The 21,568-nt window shown below is 44.9% G+C and overlaps 1 protein-coding gene across 1 annotated transcript; it reads left to right on the forward strand.

Annotated features, from left to right (window-relative positions):
• Positions 1-1,386: 1,386 nt before the first annotated feature.
• Positions 1,387-10,746, forward strand: LOC118795805 (diencephalon/mesencephalon homeobox protein 1-A-like). Its single transcript, XM_036554538.1, has 5 exons — positions 1,387-1,609; positions 7,309-7,474; positions 7,749-7,927; positions 8,229-8,631; positions 9,037-10,746. Exons 2-5 carry the CDS (start codon positions 7,321-7,323, stop codon positions 9,447-9,449), a joined length of 1,149 nt encoding a protein of 382 aa, XP_036410431.1. The 5' UTR covers positions 1,387-1,609; positions 7,309-7,320; the 3' UTR covers positions 9,450-10,746.
• Positions 10,747-21,568: the final 10,822 nt, after the last annotated feature.

Raw genomic sequence — 21,568 nt, forward strand, 5'->3', positions numbered from 1 at the left:
GTTAAAAGGCTACTTTTCGCTGCCCTTAATTCCAACCTAAACGGTTTTGCTCCGGGAGAAGAAATCTTTTCTAAAAAAACCCTTCAAGAAGAGAAGGGCATTATTGTTTTAATCCTCTTACCAGCAGTCATTTTAAGACAGGGGTTTTTGGAAGCTGAAATGGCGTCTTGTCTCCCCAATCCTATCCTAAATCCTTCGGGGCCGGGAAAGATTCTAAAGGCAGTACCCTGGCATCTATTAGGGATCTCTCTAAAGGTTTTCCACCGCGCTTTCCCCCTGCAATGGTATGACAAAGCTCAAGAGCAAACAGAACGAACGCGTGAGTTATTCAACTTTCTACACACCCATAGACCTGGATCCATGTAACTACCCAAAAGCAATATATGTATACGCGCACTACACTCGCACGCCCAGACCACAACTAAATTAGACCTCCCCACACCACCACCACCACCGAAAACGATCACTGAAATAAAAACGACAACAAAACAAAGCAATAAACAGAATAACGATTAGAACTAAGAACTTTAACCGAAATACTGCCATTCTGATATCCACTCTGTTTAACTGTGCAGAGCTGTTCAGAAGTTGATGGTCGAAATGTAAATGATATTTTTTTAAAGTCAAGAAAACCAAGAGGTTAATGGCCCTCAAGCACCTGTGACTTGAAATATTATCTAAACCACATAATTTCGTAATGTATCGACGCACTATTGCCATTTATACTTCAAAGAACACAATAAGGCATCAAGAAACTATATGGATCAAATGATCAGACGGTTTATGACCAATGGGAGTTTGATGGCGAGTATTCTACTTAAACCAACTGAAAAAGAACAGCTCTTGTTAAGAACATGTCTGTATGATTAGGTTAATGGTTGTTGTAAATTATAATAATTATATTACTCAATTATTTCAATGGAAATAAAATGTGGGTTGGCTGCATTAATAGCATCGTTATTAATTCTACCCATTCTAATAACATCGTTATTGATTCTTCTTTTTGAACAGTAGGCTATATATAATTTTACCTAGCGCATTAAAAAGTTTATTGTATTAATATTAGGCTTTTGCTTATCTTTTTCGTTTTAAAATTGTGGTACATTCTTCTTTAATCCCTGTTTTCTACACCCGTAACTCTGATATATTCGTTTGCACTTGTCAGTGTCTATGGGGTCCCATTTGAGATGTCATTACGTCAGTATTTACAAACAGTTGATTTAAGAAAGACCAGGGGCATGGGATAGAAGTCTAAGAAGAGAGAGGGGGGAAAATCCCCACACGTTTGATTGACACCGGAAAGGACCACTGAAAAGCTCGCATGACTTCAGCAAGTGCTCTTTAAAATGCTTCCGCAATCCACGGCCCGGTAGATGGCAGCTTTGGCGATACACTGCGAAACCACTGGAGAGAGCGACGTGAACGAGCGGCGGAGAGCGCGGGGTACTGCGGGGCACAGGAGGACTGGACTTGCAGACGCTCCAAAGCGACCGAAGAGACAGGACTACGGAGAATAGACAGGACTCTTAAAACACTGGACTCGAGAAGACAGGATACGCAATACGCATAGAGACCTTCAAGGACACCTGGAAGGGAGAGTTTGGGAGAGGTAAGAACTTTGTGGAGGACTTTTTTCTGAATGGAATACTGCAAGTATTATAATAATACATGAAATTAAAATATATATAATCTAATTGAAATGCACTATTACTCAGTAGTCTGGTGAACCCAAGAAAGATTTAAAGCTGACAGTAATATATAACTATTGCGTGTATTCAAAAAAAACGCATATGAAATGAAAAATCAAAGCGCAACCCCCAATGACTGCACATTTAAACTTGTCATAGGAGCACACCGAAGGAATCTTATAATCTACACGATTACGTTCATTCAACTGTTATTGCAATCATATCCAGGGTAAACAGTGCAAAAAAGACAACAAAATAAGGACATCGGCAAGAGCGTGAATATATACGCTTCTAATGCACTCAGATTACACACTGCTATAATTTTGTAACAGGAGCGCACCCATCAACGTGTGCGTAAACTTTGGCAGAAGTTTTTCCAGTCTTGGCATGAAGAAAATCCACGAAGTAAAACCAGAGAAATAAATTTTTACACAATGTCCAAACACGTAGTTCAAAACTAACAGTCAAGGTCAACATTGGAGAATGTTTTTTTTTCTTCACCAGATGCCTCGTGACAAAATATTTTAAATCACTTAATAACAAATATTAAGCTATTCAAAAACGCTGCAGTCATGAGATATCTTATCAAGCGCATTCCATGGTGATGAACCTCATGTGCGGTATCTTACTTCTGTGTGTTCTAAGATTGTGCGTAAGCATTTTGTGATTGTTATCTCAGAATTTTGAAACGGATAAAGACTTTCTTGTAACGCAGAGATGGCTGGATTACGGCCTTCGTGATAACGGAAGTTGCTGTCAGTTCGGCTCCCAGGCCGAACCTTAAAGCGGGCGGCCAGCGCTGTTCAACTCCAAGTAACGACTTTCCAGTCCTCCGAGAAAGGGCGCTAAAACACGCAAAAAAAACCTGCTCCTTCGAATACCATCAAGTTCATTCTCAATTATTCTGCCAATTAATTAAATACTAAATGGTTCCGTCGGCTACATCAAAAGATGGTTTATAATTACTTTGCCGGTAAAAATGGCAGGCGATTGTTTTGATAGAGACGATGACTATGACATTTTCTCTATCCCTTTAGAAAACACAAATCATCACTTCTCTGACAGCCCTTGACAGTCCGAAATACAAATAGGAGACGCGCTGCGAAGAACAGATTGTCGCTTGCCATAGCCTATGCGAGTCGCCTAAGGGCAAGGGGCTCCTAACAGTAACAATTTCTCTAATTTAGCCGGATAAAAGAGTTGCACTGTAAACTCGTGTCTATTTACATAATGACGTTTTAATAATCATTCAGCACGGCGTGCTGCCGCCGGGGGCAAACAAACATTGGATAGAACAGGGATGACTAGATGAATGGACAACAATACCAGATAGACGCATTATTCAAATAATGTTACCCCATTTGTGCTAAACACCGATGTCACATCATTGACCCCGTGGTTTCTCATAGTTAATCAACACGTCCTGGCTATCGGTTGTAAAAGTAAAAAAAAAAAAAAAAACAATCCCAAAAGTAAGAAATTGCTTGGTGGTATCCCGCTGATGGTTGACTGTGAACTGTATGAATCTCTCACACTCTCTCACACACACACACACACACACACACACACACACACACACACAACCGGAACACAATGTAATGGGCCACAACTGTACGTCCGTGTCACCGCTGATGATAAATGACGGGCTCCGCAGTCGAAACCTATTTGCACCTCCATTAGATGGAGACCCAAATGGGGATCAACATGCATATTTTACCGCGGAGGTCCCATACATCTCAGCCGTGCACAGCCCCGCGGCGATGGGACAGGGAACCGCGAGAAAAAGAGAGGGAGAAACGGCCTCATTCAACTCAAATACGCGGGGAGCAAAGTAAACGTTTAGCAAAGCGCCTTCTGTCCTGGCGAATTAAGCTATTCCCTCTTGCGCCCTGATCACATTTATCAGACGTTGCCGTGACTTAATAGGTTAAAAATGGGCACTGCGGGTGTCATTACACAGCTATTTCAATTGGATGAATATATACATTTTTAGAGGTGGACTGCACTTGCTTCTCTGACCTACTCCTTTTCAAAATATTGTCGATGCAGCAAAAGGGCTCCGAAATATTCGCTTATCTGTACCTCGAGATAAATGGGGATTGTGTGATTTATGCCAGTGTGTAAATACCTCCCAATATTTTTTCTGACATTTGACTTCATTAGCTTTGCTTATTTGAAATAGAGGACAAATTGTGCATGTATATGAAAGACATTAGTGATCTCTGTAGTTGATTTGGTCCTGAAATACATGGTCTGATTGTATTATAACTGTAGAGATGATCCTGTTGATTATTTACTGCAGTGAAAAAGTCAAAGAAAATGAAGGCTTTCAGTTTACACTTGCACGTATACACAACAGCAGAATGTCTCATAGACGTCCTCAAATTTCATAAACAAAGATATATTTTTTGGTTTGTTTGGCTGAATTAACATCTCATTTAAAGTATATTTTAAAAAGTGACATTTCTTCTTATTTAAATACGTCTGTAATACGAAGGCTACAATTTCACTGTGAAAATAATAAAATAAAACAAAAGGATAACAACAACAACAATAATAATAATAATAATAATAATAATATTTGAATTATTGAATTGAATTATATTATTCAATTCATTATATTGAATTGAATTGAATTATATTATATTTGAGTTATTTGAATACATTCAAAGACGCAACATTACTACAACGCATTCATTTCATTGTAAACGGAGCAAAACCTATGAATTCAGTCGCCGTTGTTCTGTCCGCTGTTTTACAGAAACCAGGATTCCCTGCAGATATTCGATATGAGTTATTACAGCCAATAATTTCCTTTCGGTTGCGGGAGGCGAGGAATCCCACGTTTACCTAAACTTTATTGACAAATATAGGCCTACGTTGTTTGACGCCTTCACACAAATAGTAAATGTGTTGTGGAGATATAAGCACCCCGATTTTGCCCTCGGGGCAGTCTTGAAAATGATCTTATTTTACGACTAAAATATTGAATTAGACTAGATGGATGCAGTCTACTTTATGTGCGCTGACTATAAGTGCTGAGCACTCTTTATTTTTAGAGACGACCTTTTCCGTGGCCTACATCTTCAGTTTACACACACAACAATTTAAACAAACACACGGCAATACATATTTTATAAACTGAGCTATTGACGTTCTGACAGCTTTAACGTTCTCACGTTAATGATGTTTGGTAGGTACTCTAGAAATATAACACCTTTGTATCTTAATATTGTGACACATACATATTATCCTTCATCCTAAATGCGATGAACTTAAATCAATAGGAATGACTATTTCAGGTTTTTTTTCCTCTTTTGGTGAGCAAGGTGAATTAATCAAAACTAACCACAAAAAACAAGAACGACAGAAAGCTACTTTAAAAATAATAATAATAGCCTATGAAAAATGAAAAGGTGTCGTATACAAACCAAACTGGATTACTAGGTTATATAATTATTCTATTAAATATTTGGCCTGGGGGGGGGGGGGGAAAGAAACGACGTTTTTAAACAGGTTTAAGTCAGTTATTCCTGAGAGGCATTTGAATAAATTGTAGCCTATATATGATACATGCTTTATTTGTTGCTAACTAAATTAAGTTCACATTAATTACATTACATGCACAAATAGGCAATTTCCTGGTGTTTAAATTGACCAAAACAATATGATTACTAACCATTCAATTCTAATGAAAAGCAGGTAGATAAAGACACGCTTTTTAGAAGGCGAATAGTTCACTTAGTGCAACAGCCAAATCCTAAACATCAAATGACAAAATGCAATTTAACAGAGTCTTGGGGCTCGAGCCCTGCCTCTAGTCCCTAGACACCTGATGTGCAGAGGGAGATTTATACATTTTCCTTAGGGTTACAAATAGTTGAGGCAAAATATTCCTGCTTGCCCAAGCCCACGACAGTAATACATATCTAATCATGTCCCGCAGCGTTAAATTTAGCTTTTGAAAATCTTAAATGTGTCCTAGCTTTACAGTAAAAAGTGTGGTGTCGTTTATATTCGGCAATTTTCAGTCTGCCATTCAACGTACTTTTTTAGTATCTATGCCATGCATTAAATATGTCTTTAATGAAACATTATACATTGAATACGTATTTTTTCGGATACAAACACATACATTCATATACAAATACACTTGCATGAAAACATTCTTTTTAGTTCTTAAATATTAGTATTGAGGCAAATATTTGCAGTAAGCTAACTTAACAGACAATGAACAAATGTATATTTATAAGGTGTCGTTTATTAGCCTATTATTATTATTATTATTATTATAGGCCATAACTGGAAAAAACTTTTCTCTAGCGCACTTACGTGGGTATTTTTGTCACCGTTTTCCCACATGCATTACTCCTGCATTTATTTCGTTTAGAAGTCCTGGCTCGGACATTTAACACTGCCCCAAACGGTAACAGTTTCGTTTATGCTGTGATTTCATGCGGTGCTTCCCGGGTTTTGTGTAACTGCAATCACTTGGAAATGAAGTGATTAGATTCATTCATAAAGCATCAGTCACGCCACATTAAATTAAAGAGAGATAATTATCCCAGTTAGAATCCTCGTGTATAATTAATGGCTTAAACCGGGCAATAATTGGATGTTAACAGATACCGGTTTTGTCCGCAAGAAGATTTAAGCTCTCTCTCTCTCTCTTCTTACTCCAAGCCGGGCGGTCCGTTTTCACGTGTTGTGACAAAACATAAAAAGTATGTTATCAACTAATGCAATTAATTACCAAAGAGATGTAGCAACTATGGGGATTTCCAGAGACCCCATATCCTATCTACCATACCGTAACCTGGAATTCGCTAGGTAGATGTAACATGTCATCGGATGACTACCAGCGGTCGCTCAATTTAGGTATGAAGGAGGAGAGAGTTTCTGCAGGTCACTGGCATAGCCTTCAGAGCTTAGCATAGAATGAGGGACAAGTCTGCTGGGACAGTTTAGTGCGGATAGCCTATACCCTGAATACACTCGTGATTCGTATGTGAAAGGGACTGTTAGCCATACCGTTCACCGACAGCAGTCACTATGAAGGCATAACGCACTGAACTAGCAGACAATGGTAGGTTACTAAAAGAAACAAAAAATATACTCAGTTAACATTAGGGCGTTGTATGTTGTTTTGCCCTGTTAAAATTTTTGTCAAATGTGCATAAATGCTGTTTGTTGCAAACGGGAACAACATTATGAATTAGATTATCGTGTCAGGTCAATTAAAGTGCCGTCGATAAGGATCTCCCTCCATTCCTGTTTAATAAAATATGAAGACAGTTTAACAACACTAAACACAATTTGTCTAATTACAGCAATGTCATCCCTTTGATAAAGTGCTTTATAATAACGATAACATCAACAAAATTCTTGCGTGTTATATATCATTTAAATGGGCGTGTTTCAAGGGTGGTCAGCGCGTGAGTCTGAAAATGATCCGAAAGGATACATGCAATGGCAATTAATTTTCAGAATAAAGCAGGATGTCACCCACTCCGTTCTCTCCTAAAAACGGTTTTGATTACGTAGGCTAATGAAGAGGTGATCCATAAAAAACACGCCATTTTCCTAAAACGGCTCACATCACTGTTTTTTTTTGTTGTAGGTGACGGCCATCATGCAGCACTATGGAGTGAACGGCTACTCCCTGCACGCAATGAACTCCCTCAGCGCGATGTACAACCTCCACCAGCAGGCGGCGCAACAGGCCCAGCACGCGCCCGATTACCGACCCTCGGTGCACGCGCTCACCCTCGCCGAAAGACTGGCTGGTAAGAGACACGTGCGCGTGCTGTGGCGACTCACGACACGGCCAATCTATTATAACGTAGTACCAACTATATTATGTATGACGGTTTTTGTGCTGTGACAGACACTTCTATGATTGCATGCCCTTCGTTCTTAGATTTAAGGATTTGCATTCATTTTTAAAATATTGTAATACTCACTGCCTGTATGAGAGGTCAGAAAAGGATGGAATAAAAGGAAATGTCCATTATCTAAACTGGTAACGTCTGTTCTTTTCCAACGGCTGTACATTTCAAGACATCATACTTGAGGCTCGCTACGGCTCGCAGCACCGCAAGCAGCGCCGCAGTCGCACGGCCTTCACCGCGCAGCAGCTGGAGGCCCTGGAGAAGACTTTTCAGAAGACCCACTACCCGGACGTGGTGATGCGCGAACGGCTGGCCATGTGCACCAACCTCCCCGAGGCCCGTGTCCAGGTACGCAAGCAAACTGTTCACTATGCCTAACTCATTTACCATACGTTTACACTGGTTAACAACAGGATTCTAAAAGATGATTAAAAAGATGATTAAAAAGTCCAATTGGAGCAATTTGTGTAAACCAAGACAATTTTTTTGAAAAGTTTGCTGTTGGTCATTTTGGATTAAATTATGCATAAAACATTATCAGACTAATTAAAGCATTTTGATCAGAAAACATATCGAGAGACAAATACATTTGCATGTCTCATGTGCATTTTTTGTGATTAAAAAAAATAATCTTGTGCTTCACCCTTAGGTGTGGTTCAAGAACCGCCGTGCCAAGTTTCGCAAGAAGCAGCGCAGTCTGCAGAAGGAGCAGCTGCAGAAGCAGAAGGAGGCGGCGGAGGGCCCGGCGGAGGAGGACAAGTGTGATCCCCCCGCGACTGTCATCTCTGAGGACCAAACCCCACCATCGTCTTCCTCATCCTCCTCATCCTCCTCCTTATCGGAGGCGGAGAGGCCCCAGCACTCTCTGCCCACCGAGCTGAGCGTGGAGGTGAATGTCACCTCCGCCGAGCAGTCGGGCAGCGAGTCGGCCACGGAGGACAACACCGACAAGGAGGAGGAGCTCAAGCAGCTCCGGGATGAGCCGAAGGGCGACAAGGGTCTGTTACCTGGCAGCAAGTCCCCTTCCTGCAAACGGCTAAGCCCCAAACCAGGTAAGGAATCCGTCTGTGGAGCCAAAGCTCCTTAGCTTGCTGTGGATCAGCACGGACTTCAGCTCTTCAGATCTTGTTGACCTGTCTGTGTGAAGTTGACAAAAGTCACGCAATTCATAAATGTTATATCCATACAAGACGCTTCATTCTGTTTCAACAGAACAAAACAGGTTGCTTTTTTTTTAAACAGCAAAAAGCATTTATTTCATGTTTATTTCCCATCAGCATGAAAAGCAACAAATCATGCATGCATGCGGGAATCATTGTGTGAAATTATATGGCAAGTTATTGAGCAATTCAGATTTTAAAATTGGAGGAAGTGAATGAATTTACTGCATTCGGTCCTGAGAGCTATTCTAGTTTCACAAACACCTCAAGATGTATCGTTTTCCTTTGCCTCACCAGACTCTCCACTTGGCTCTCCGGTGGTCCCGTCCTCTAGTGGTGTCAGCGGTGGGATGGCACAGAGCCACTCGTACTCCTCCTCTCCACTCAGCCTCTTCCGCCTGCAGGAGCAGTTCCGCCAGCACATGGCCGCCACCAACAACCTGGTGCACTACTCCTCGTTTGACATGGGCACGCCGTCCTCCATGCCCTACCTGGGCATGAACGTCAACATACCGGCACCGCTGGGCTCCCTGCCCTGCCAGCCCTACTACCAGTCACTGTCCCACGCCCAGCAGGTCTGGAACAACCCCCTCCTGCAGGCTGCGGGCACCCTCCCCACCCTCAACAGCAAAACCACCAGCATCGAGAACCTGCGCCTCCGTGCCAAGCAGCACGCCGCGTCACTGGGCCTGGACACCCTGCCCAACTGACCCCCCAGGACTTAGGCCCAGCTTGGGGGGGCCCCAAATACCTCTGCCCTTTTCCTCAACGCACCCCCTGACCACACCTCACATCAACCACACAGCCAACTCCAGGACATTATCCCCAGGTGCTCGACCTGAAGCATTGTGTCACCAATCACTGGGACTGAGAACTTAAACTATTTTGTCAATGTAAACCTGGAATTCAGGATTGGACTGTGAAGGAGGCAAAAACATTGGCCGCCTTCAGAAAAGGTGCAAGAAAAGAAAGCAGCCCTCTTCAAATGGGAAATAAACCAGCAAAGAGTTCAACATCAGCTGGAGCATCTTACAGATCAGCCTGTTGTGGGGACTGCAAGGGAGGGGAAAGATCTCCCAGGTTGTTGGTGTTCATCTGGGTCCACCTCATCAGAACTCCTCATGTGACCATGCTAGGTGACCCTCTCCAGCATGGACCTTCTCCACTTTGTAAATAGCTTTCCCCATTTGTTCACACCTCCCCTGGTTAAAGTGTATCAGTCAGTGTTGCCTTCTGTGAAGATATGTCAATATCGTCTAATTTCTATATTGTGATAACGTCGAATTAACGCAGGGGGACATTTTAAAATAATGAAGGAATTTAAGATAAAGAAAAATGTGTGCGACTGGTCAAGCCAGAGGTGGAAGTGTTCCCAGAGCAATTAAACTGAGATTGCCATCACACCGCCTGTGTTGCACACACAAAAAATGTGTGATTCTAAACCTGTACCATTTGTTCCTTAGCTAAATTAAATGTGACTAATTTCTCTGTTTTATGACCAGGATTAAACCACTTGTAAGGAAAATGACTCCTTAATGAGAAAACGATTTCAGTGACTAAATGTGCAAGCTGTTAATTACTCTTTTGCTTAGGGCAACAGCAAATTATGCCATTATAAACTGTGCACAAAATCTGAGTTCCACTTAAATCCCATGTATGGAACACAATGGATGGAAACCTCTAGAGGCTCCACGCCAGCATAATAAAAAAAATTGTCCACTGGATGAATAAGATTGTCAAATATACCTTTGCTATCGAATAGGTACACCACTAGTGGTCACACAGTTGATGTATAATGGAATTATTTCAGTTTGTCTAAGCAAATCGTGGGCATAATAAAACCCTGAAAAAAACACTGACTGACAGCTCGACTGACGGCTCTCTAGGGCTGACGAGCAGAAGTCAGTACTTCCTGTGGGGACAGGAAGTTCCCTGTGAAAAGCACTTCAAGGAACCAGGACTTACCCTCTTCCTGCTTATGCCAGGTGTGAGTTCATCGGCTGAAATGGTGTAAATTATTTTATATGTAGATTAAGAGAAAAAGACTTTATCTGTAAATGTTATCTGATAAGGGACACATAAGGTTCTCTTCTGTCATAGATTGTGAAGCTTCATTTGGATGGGCGATCCTGTAGCTCTCCTTAGTAAGATTGTAATTGAGTTGGCGACACAACTGCACCTCAACAGCAGAATTCTATAAATTATACAGTCTGGGTGTCTATGTAAGTCTTCCTCTTGTCCATTGTGGCTGTGGTCATACAAAAGAATAGTCACTGTTAATGACAGGGTCATCAAACCAAGTGGTGACGTTAAAGAGTAAAATGAGCAGACAGTGGACTCAAAGGTTTTCCTGAGTTAATAAAGTAGGTTTTAAAAGTGGTATGTTGTACAAAAAAGTCCTAAATAAAGCATTGTTTGAAGATCTTTATAGATGGGACCCATCGCAATTTTTCACTGTTTTCATACTTCCTCCCTCTGCAGTTAGCCCCCCCCCCCTTCCAAATAAAGAGCTTTCACAGCTGAGAGAGGCTTCCATTTTCCCCCTGTAATCAGCTTTTCATAGTTATATTGTATATAAAAGGTGCATTTTATATTGCATGCTGTGATGCATCCACCCTCTTATCATATCTCACAGTGTGTTTGATGCGTTGGTACATCATTAGGCCCAGATAAGTGACCTGTGGTAGATACCTGCTTGCTCACCTGCTGATGGCAGAATTTGATTGGCTAGGAATACATGCTGCCATCCAGTGAGGAAAAAGTACATTTCTCCGCTATGATAAAAAGTGATGGTATTTTCACAAGTTAAACTGCAATGTCAGCTTCACTTTCCCTCCACACCTGAGGGATCAGAGCTGCAAAAATATATCCCTGAGTGCAGCTATGACACCCAATTCAGTCCAGTTAAAATCATAATCATGAACAGCAGTGCTACAGCCATAACACTAAATTATAGCAGCAGTATAAGGAAACTAATTAATGGCAGATTATTCTGGGTGCAGTCGTTTGGATTCACTAGACTGCATCAAAATTATGTTTTGTCTGCATTGATTTTAAACTGCTGGAGAATAAAGCATTTTAAAAATAACATTTGACACCAGCAGCACCTGAGTCTGTAGCAGCGGTTTCCCGACTTGTGGCGAGTACTGTTCTTTGTTCTCTTGAGTCAGGAACTCTCAACACATCCGCTGCTGTCTGTGTTCGGGGCTTAGGGCCTAATAACGTCCCTAAGACTCTGCGACTCCCACAATTCACTGATCCTGGCTCCGGCTGCTTACTGTCCCTATCTCACAGATTAAAAACGTTTAAAATTCTCTCGGCTTGATTTACGTTTTTTTTTTTTTTTTTTCTTTTCTCCCAACAGCTCCACTTCCCTTTTCAGGCACCACTGTGTGTAGACTCCTCACGCACCCCGACAACCCCCCCCCCCCCCTCCTGCGGCTCCTCGCTTTCTGCCTCCCATTCTTGTCTCCTGGTGGGTCTCCTGCCCTGCAGCCCCATAGCTAAACTGGTTTACATTAAGGAGATAAATACACAGCAGACGTTCTTTACCAGATACAGTAAACATGCAGACGATGCATGGCCGGATTACGGCTGGAGTCAGATGGGGGGGAAAAAGGAGGCTTTGTGCACCATAAAGCACACAGAACAGAATGCAGTCTGCTGATGCAGACTGCTCCGTTCGTCTCTCATGAAAATAAAAAAAGCATCTGCACACCACAGCGCAATTTCTCATGTTGTGTGACTGTCACAGACAAACTCTGGCTGTATACTGGCTGGGATTAGTGAACCAGGTGTAGCTGTGTGACGTTTAGTTCACATTGGTGTGGCTGTGGGGCTGTTCCACAGTACTGGCACTCAGTGTAGCATGCTGTGCTATACATGGTCACGTCTCTCGGTATATGACATGATCCTGCCCTGCACAAGATTATCAAGGAGGTTACATTGAACGAGTAATCAAAGAAACTGGGTAGCAGCATGGTGTCACTGCAGTACATGCACTCAGTGTAGTATGCCTTGCTATACATAGCCATGTCTCTGTGTGTGACATGATCCTGCTTCACACATGATTATGAGGCTGCTTGGGGAACCAGATGGCCCCAGCTCTCCCCCCACTCTCTTTCTGGAGGTGTTCACACTCCAGTTTTATGTCTGCTGAATTAGATTTATAATAACTGTCCTGTTGGAGTGGATCCCAGCCAGTGAGCTGATCAACATCATGTCAGTGAGATAAAAATTAAGATCTCCATCAGCACATGGGGGGGAGGCAGAATGGTAGGGAGAGCAGGCCACACAACAGCTGGGAGGGGTGGGGTGCACCACCTTATGCTGGGCACTGTTGGGTTTATTTTAGGGGAAGACAAGCATAGGTGAGAACTGATATGCACTGCGCCCAGTGTAACAATCAAAATGTTGCAACCACTTGGCGCTCTCTTAGGGTGAGCCTTCAGCACACTGTGCTCAGATATCTCCACTATCAGAAAACTGTAATAACTCCTCATGACTCTTCAAGAGGCAACCTCACATGATATGTTCAAAACATGTCATGTGAGGTCCTCCCCTCTGCCCCCACCCACCCCCCCCCCTACCCTGCCAAAAGGCAAAAATTTTTATTGCACTTTTCAAATGGTGGAGCTATTGGGAGTACAATGCACTGAATGCTCACTAGAGTGTGTACCATGCGGTAGAGGCATTTTGATTGGCTCCGTCACGACAGACCCCATGTCAACTGGAGCCATATGATAGACAGGTGTGGCGGCAGTGTAGCATAGTGGTTAAGGAGCTGGACTTGTAAATGAAAGGTTGCCGGCTTGATTCCCCACTGGGACACTGCTGCTGTACCCTTGGGTAAGGTACTTAACCAACTTTTTGGAGGTTGGTGGTGACAGGTTGGTGGCTTCATGAAGCGCTAAACTGTTCTTTTTTTTTTTTAAGCTCTTCACGTTGAAGTGCTTTGATTGATTAACACCCTGCTCGTCGTTAATGAAGCAATTACATCGAATGGTCTAGTGCTTAGTGATGCTTCATTTAGTGATGCCCATCATTGGTCATAACAATGGTAAAACTCAGACTGAAACTTGTAACGCCTGCCAGTCCTCGTTCTGATTTTTGGACTTTTATTTTGTGCCTTTGTGAGATACACCTACACAGACACTGAATGAAATAAAGCTTCTTATTGGTTGGGCCATTATGTTGTTATTAGTATCACTGGTGTTTCACAGTGCTGTAGCTGCGAGTGCTTCCTATGATGTCTGCAAGCCCAGTCTGTGGCCCTGGTTCTTTTTCAGGTCGCTTGCCATTTGAAGCACACAACACCAGGCTCCTCCTCAGAGCACAGATTGCAGAGGGTTTTGAAGTTTACAGCCACAGATATCTGTATCTATGGTGACTACATCGGCATAGACATACTCTCTGCATGTAACATGTTATCATTTTTGAATAATTACTGTGCTTTTATTTGAAACATCTGTGGTTTACAAAAAGTTCTCTGACACCAAAATTTTGTAAAATTTATTATTAGTTCACAAATAATCTATTGCACCATTGGCCCTTATTACTATGACAACAGGTAGGGCATAAGTGGGCACAAATGTTGCTCAAGGTCGGCTGAACACGCCCATATTCCCCCCTAACATAAGGCCTGGCTCCAACCACGTGCAGCAAGTTACTGAGTACATAATTGAACTAATGGGCAAAGATAAACGTTTCCTTTGTAAACGAGGCGACTGGAGTCTTAAATAGCGGGCTAATTGTGCTGGAGACCTGACTGGTCTCTTGACATTTCCTCTTGGCGCATTGAGCGCTCCTGTGCAGAGGTCGTCACGTAAGATGCCTGCCCACCCCATCACTAAGAACATAAAACAGCGCGTAGAGGTACGACAGTGCTAAACATCGCGACAGCCGTGTATTACAAGGGCAACGTCGCCGTGCACCTAGAGAGCGCCGAAGAAGGAGGGAGGAGACGGGAGGAGAGCAAAAGAGCGAGAGTGGGCGGGAAGGCGAGCGAGAAAGAGGAGGTAATCTTGTGGAATGAAAACCGCGTAGCGACGTAAGCCATTCCGCGATGAATAAGCAGCCTATTATGTTGAAGAATGACAGCCGGGGGCAGTGATTATGCCGCTATTATATCTTAAACAGCGTGGTTTGTCAAAATGCATAAGCCCCATTGAAATAAAGTGGAGTTCCCCCACCCCTCCGCCGGCATCCTGCCCGTCTGCTGCCGCCACGCTCGCTTGCGCTGTGCGCCGCGTTTCCGACGGCTCGGCGGCAGTATTTCAAACCGCTAATTGAATCTGCAGCTTCTGCGTTCTTCCGCTCGCTGTAAATAACGGCTGTCTCTCCGGGATGCCCCTTCCAGCAGGGACTCCGCTCCGACGGCGTAATCCCCGTTAATTCGGTAAACGGCACTCGAGACTCGAGATGCCGGGAAGACGCAGCAGCGACTCGCAGCTGGTTTGCAAACAGCGCAAACAAACACCGCCACCCTCCAAAATCCCCCCCTTTCCCTTAGACCGTGCTCCGCCCCAGGGCCTCAAGGGCATGGACAGAGAGGGGCAGATTATAATGTTCTGAGGTGGAGCCTGTTTGTCTGGTAGAGCATGACAGGGTCCTCCCCTCCAGCATGCAAATAGGGGTCTGCATTTCGGGGTGCCCCAAAGCACCCCGAAATGTAGCCGCTCATTTATTAGGATGGTGACAGCCTTCTCTCAGGCCCTTTAACTGGCAACTGGCAGGATGCTCCAGACATTTTTTTTTTTTTTTTTTTTTTACAGTTACAAGGGTCTGTGTTGTGTGTGAGTGAATGTGAGTGAGTGAGTGAGTGTTTGCGTGTGTGTGTATATGTGTGCGTTAGAGAGTGTGTGTGTATGAGCATGTGTGTGCATGTGTGCTTGTGTGAGTGTATGTGTGTGTGTGTGAGTGTGTGTGCGAGCGCGTGTGGTGACCGAGGCATATGAACACGCTGCATCCCTAATGAGCCAAGGAGTGTCGGGGCTGGGGGGCTGGCCCTCGTCCCCTCTCCAGAAAGCAATCGCACCTTTGCCACAGGTCGTAACAGAGTGCTTGTCGCGGAAATGTGGCACGCCATCAATAACCTCCGCAGAATTTGACCTCCGATTTGGGGGAGGTTCATTTCCCCACTTCTGGCTCCATTGGGCACAAGCTCCAGTGATTTCCATCTCACTCCCATGCTTGCGATTCAGGCAGCCAGACAGGAGAAGTCTGCCAGTCTCACACTGGTACTGTACATTTATGGGTATGTAGGCATGGAGCAGGAACAACAATCAACAACTAAACTTCTCACATACTGTATATACAAGGAGTTCCTGCTGCATGTCACTGAAATGACCAACAGGGGTAAAAGTGAACTTGCTTTTTGAACTTGTAGGAGATAAATAGCATCACCTGGCAAATTTGTCTAGAAGTGGGAGAGAATTTACTGCTTTTAGCTGTCTAAAACAAATGTGTAATTTTGCAAAATAACTATTACCTTTAGCCTGCACCTGAACCCCATGGTTTTTGAGGCTCAGTACTAGTTACCCTTTTCATTTCTCAAAGGTCCTGTCCCACAGCAAGAGGAGGTCACAGCTTTAATCCACTTTGCATTGAGTAAAATTGGGCCTTTGGAGGTGGCCCACAACAGGAGCCAATGAGAAAAGTGGGCGTGCCTCACAACAGCCAGTATGAAAGAGGGTTTCCTTCCCACCGCCAAAACAAACAGCAAATTATGAACTGGCTGCTGGGCAGGAGGGGCTGGGGGAGAGATGGCACTGTCAACTTAGAGGGTTCGCAAGGTGCAGCATACAGCCATTGAGCCGAGGCCATTTTTCTGTGGAGGCCATTTAACAGATTTCCTCGTGGGCCTTGAACCTGGTGCACTTTGTTCAGGCGCTTCAATTAAGAGGCATGCCCTACAATCAAATCAATCTGCTCTGCACGACAGGCAAACACTCAACGGGGAGAAGAGGGGAGATGAAGAATTCCATATCCAAGGGATGTCAACTGCGTTTGCCTGAAGCTGACCTTGCTCAGAGAATATCTGCTTCTCCCAACAAAACCAGAAAAGACAATGTACTGACCTCTCTTTTTTGACCTAGAAATTTACATTTCTTTAATGTTCACTCATACACCGAGTGTACATTACAATATATCTCAGATCAAAAACAAACACGTAAACAATCCTCATTAAGCTCTCTGGGAAGAGATAAAGCTGAATTATCAAAGTACGTGTCATAACACCTTATTAAAGCCCATTAAACCCATTACATGTTGGACTTTGCCGAGATACACAGAGCCGGTCCACAGAGGATCAAATGGCCACCGCCTCTGTGGAGGACGCCGCTATCCCGTTGCGCTAGTCTCTTCTTCTACAAGGACGTCCTATGGTCTACCAAAGGGATTTGGCCGCAAAGTTTGTCCAAGGAGCAGCGCGGTCTTGCCCACCCTTCTTCAGGAGAGAAAAAGGACCACTGGCTCTTTAATTTCCCCCAGCCTCTCCCCATTCAGCGGCTCCCCAGAACAAAAATCACAGCATACCATTCAATCAGTGCTTTTTTTTTTCTTCCTTAAACCCCCTTTATGGTCCCACTAAAGGTTTTAGCCACGCGGAGAATGAGCTCTGCCACCATAAGAAACCCGAGTCCATTGAGGAGGTGACAGGCACTGCCAGAATATGATCCTAATCCTGTTTCCAGCATTCTTTTAGCCCCTTGGCATCGCGGGTCCGCCAGGTATTCTCCAAGCTGTCAAATCGGAAAATCCCCCTAATAGTGCACTGCCCAGATACACATCAAAGAGCTCCTGGAAACCACCACAGGCTTAGTGGCACACACAATCACACGGTCTTACACACACACGCGCGCGCGCACGTCTACGTAGACACGTAGACACACACACACACACACACACACACACACACACACACACTGGGCCCGCAGATCTGATATTTTACTTTATTTCTGGGTACAATTTAGAATGCGGATTTTTCTCTCTCTCTCTTTTTGGCCAGCTTTAAAATCATTGTGCAACACATTAGAAACTCGATATCTTGAGAAAGCACAACTTATCGGAGGCGGCGCAAAGCCAAGCGGACCACTCTTCCTTAGGGTGGGAAATGACAGGGACAGTGGGTGTGCGGGAGAGGGAGAAGAAACAAAAAGAGAGAGAGGACGAAAGAGAGGGGAGGGGAAGGGGAGGCGAACAACAGGTGTCTGAACTCTGCTTGCTCCAGTCACCCTCTCAGTTCCACTTTATCTTCTTGTATTCTTGCTTATTTAATCCATTGCTATCTCAGCCCAGGGTAATCTTCTTAAGGCAAGAACACTCAGTTTTGGGTGCGGCCAAAGGCTGGCCGACAGGACGGGTGGGGGGGGGGCGGTTGCCTCGGTGCCTGTCACCACGGCACTGCTTCGGTCAGGATAAATTACACACCAAGGTGACACTGCCAGACTCATCAGCGGAGGAACCTGGCGCTAAATAAGGACAGACACCGTCTTCTGATTGGACACTGGCTGTGGTCACATGTTCAACCACTGAGGTCCAGCTAGGACAAGCAGAATAAGGAGTAGAGGGTAGAAGTGTTGGACATTTCTGTTTGAGCAGAGAGCAAGGGAGGTACCGGTGGTGGGGGCGGGGGTGGGAGGGGCATGTCTTTGAACAGGAAGAGAGATGCATGCAGGAGCACTGTAGGAATTTGTGGAACTTTTGTAAATTATGCTTTTGTGTAGCCATGGTTTATAACATATGATAATTACTCCCATTTTAAACCTTGGAGCTTAGGAGTAAGGATCTATACATTGAGGTAAAGGTTGTCAGTGGCATACAGTAATTAAGCATGTAATTATATATATTAAAATACTTAGTGTTAACATCAAGTTAATAAAATCAGTGTCATATAAGATGATAGGGGGGGGGGGCACAAAGAGTGCTGTACACATTGATGTGTCCTTAAGAAAAATGAAGTGCTTGGAGCCTGGGTCATACACTGAGACCAGTGTGTCATTTGGGGACAGAGGGATTAGTGTGCAGTGTTACCAATGTAGGGTGTGGAAGAACTGGAGGTGGAAGGGGTGTAATGTGTATCATGACCAGGTATACAGCAAGGGTAGGCAACCTTTAAGCTGGGCTGCCAGAGATGTAATAATTGGTCCAATTGTGCTATTTAGAAAAAAAAAGAAACAGGCATTTAAGGAACAGGATTGCTCAAGACCTGGTGTAGAGAGAGGGAGGAGCTTTGAGGAGGGGGGTCTCTCTTGTCCAATGAGGTAGGAGGTGCTATGAAAGAGGTGTCGCCTGTATCATGACAAGCAGGGAGAGGTGGAAGTGCTGTTTGGCGGGGCGGGGGGGCGGGGGAGGGGGGGGGGGGGGGGCATGGCGTTTGCCATACTCAGCATGGGGGAAAGGGGAGGGGGGGGGGCAGGGTTGGGACGTGTGGGGAGGAGGCTCCCCAGCGGTGCTGTGGGGCTCGGGACTCCAGCTGGGCTGTAATTTCACGCTGTACAACAGACGCCGCCTCCCGCCGCGTGATCCTCTCCGGTTCAGGAGTCCACCTCACACCGGACCGATTATCCGCTACACCCCACACACCCCCCGAGGGGGGGCCACGCCAGTCCCACCCCCTCCACAGAACCCTCTATACCTGGACACAACATCCTGCCCACCGCTGCCCAAAAGCCTGCCAGTGCAGAACGACACAGAGGGCAAGAGGCATGTGCCATGGTTCAATCCCTCTAAACACGGGCATTAGCAAATTGGTATCCGGTGTTGTAGCTAAGGTAACGAGCTCAGTGCCTCAGGGTTGTGGATGTTGCCATACCCCTGAGCAGAGCACTTTATAGTAACAACTCCAGAAAGAAAAAAAAATTAAAAATCATAAAATGACAGATTGTTTGAGGCTGTCAGTTGTCAGCACTGCAAGTTTCCCCTGGATGAGGGTGTCCGGAAAGTACATGACAAATGAAATCGCATAAAAAAACTACACGGAGCTGAAATTCGCTCCTTTGGGCATGCACATAAGCAATACAGAATATACAGGGAAAGAGGTTCTCATCAATCTCGCATTCGGCTGAAGAAATAATTAACAAGTTGGAAAACGGGCGCCCAAACTGCCACCTGCGTGTAAGGAAAATTACCAAACCGCCACTACCGCAGGGAGAGAAACTGCATCTCTTCCTGCAATTTCCGCTCACTTTTGCCTCTGTTAGGTAAGAGCGATGTCTCGGCTGCTTGTTTAATTACAATGATCACCACCTCCATTATTAACAAGGGCTTCCTAATTCTCTAGGTCTCGATGCACTGCAGGGGAGCTCCACCTCTGATCAGCTCTGATTGGTCAGCACCGTCTCTCTTCCTATGGCCCACATGATGCACTAACATCCATTGTATCCCATGCATGGGGGAAACTGCCAGATTCTCAGGGCAGGTCACCTTTACCCAGAGACATGAACAACTACTTTGCTTCCTCAATTTTTTCTTTGTAGCCCAAACCATCGAGTGACAGTCAGTGAAACAATTCGGGAGGAAAAAAGAACTAAATGGGCCCCGGTGACCGTGTGCTGAAGGTAATGGTAGCAGCTGAAGGTTTTCATTGGAGACAAGGCCGCGGCCTAACCGTACAATATGTTCTCCTGTCATGTCCACAGGGCACAGTGAGAGCGGGGGGAAGGCCGGGAGAGTAGCCGCCACCTTGGATTTAGTGCTGATCAGACAAGGAGAACAGGATGCAGGGTAGTATGACCTTACCATCTGAGCACCACTGTACAAGGAGCTCTTTGGGAGAGTGGAAGGGTGAGGGGGGGGGGGGGGGGGGGGGGGGGGGGGGGGCTTCAATCTGACTGCCACAATCCTCACAGGGATTCATACCCAGCATTCTGACAGGATGCCACATACTGTGCCAACCCTCCTCTTTTGGAGGAAAAAGTCCCAGTCAGTTACCACCGTACCACACACACACACACACACACACACACACACACACACACACACACCATAGCTGTCACTTCATTCAATAATGAACCCTGCAAATAGCAGTAGAGAGAGAAAAGGGACAAAAAAGAACTAGTCCCTAATGGTCTCCATTCTCCTGAGTGTTAAAAAATGTAAATTTATGTAAAACCCACAGGAAACGTATATTTACAATGCGTTGGGGTAATCACAAGATGCAGCCATAGCAAACTGGCCCCGCCGACGGAAGCAGTCAGTACAGAAATAGTTTTTATGTGTCATTAATTCCCCTAGCATTCCTAAATATTCCTTCTATTACCGCGGTAATACAGTAATCACTCACAATCGCACAGAAAATTATCTTCAGTCATCTGTGGAATAAAGGCAGAGGGTAAAACTGAGGAGAAAAACATCCCATTTTAGCGTCCTTAATGGAGCCGCCAAAGCCAGCCGCAGCCCTCTCCGTTCGGCAGCCCCGGCGCCGGCGCGAGGGCCGCTATCACGCGGCTTAATGACAGCGGGGAGTCAATGGCTCCCATGAGCCTCCGCTGCAAACGCTGATGCACCTTTTCAGGCCTCATTGGCCGAGATGAACAAGGGGACAGCGGGCCGGGGACAGCGGGCCGGGGACAGCGGGCCGGTCCCCGAGGACGCGAGAGGTGCCCCCCGCAAAAAGCCTTTCCCTCTCTGAGCCCGTGCTCGCAACACGCGAGGCAATGCAGACGCTGAGTCGGGAGAGTCACAAGCATAAAGGCGCTATATTAAGCCAGCAATTATCTCCCACCCACCGCCATGAAAGATCACTATACATTGCATTCTGTCGAAATGACTCTTCCACAAATGCTCCACTGTTTCGTCCCACTGAGGTCTGCGTAATATCTCAAAAAGC

The sequence above is a fragment of the Megalops cyprinoides genome, chromosome 20 (genome assembly GCF_013368585.1).
Source record: "Megalops cyprinoides isolate fMegCyp1 chromosome 20, fMegCyp1.pri, whole genome shotgun sequence".
Taxonomy (NCBI): Eukaryota; Metazoa; Chordata; class Actinopteri; order Elopiformes; family Megalopidae; genus Megalops; species Megalops cyprinoides.

Excerpts from the sequence above, each read along its gene's own strand:
- LOC118795805 (XM_036554538.1), top strand. The coding sequence starts at position 7,321 with ATGCAGCACTATGGAGTGAACGGCTACTCCCTGCACGCAATGAACTCC. Across the intron at positions 7,928-8,228 it reads TCCCCGAGGCCCGTGTCCAG|GTGTGGTTCAAGAACCGCCG; the intron begins GTACGCAAGCAA and ends CTTCACCCTTAG. Across the intron at positions 8,632-9,036 it reads ACGGCTAAGCCCCAAACCAG|ACTCTCCACTTGGCTCTCCG; the intron begins GTAAGGAATCCG and ends TTGCCTCACCAG.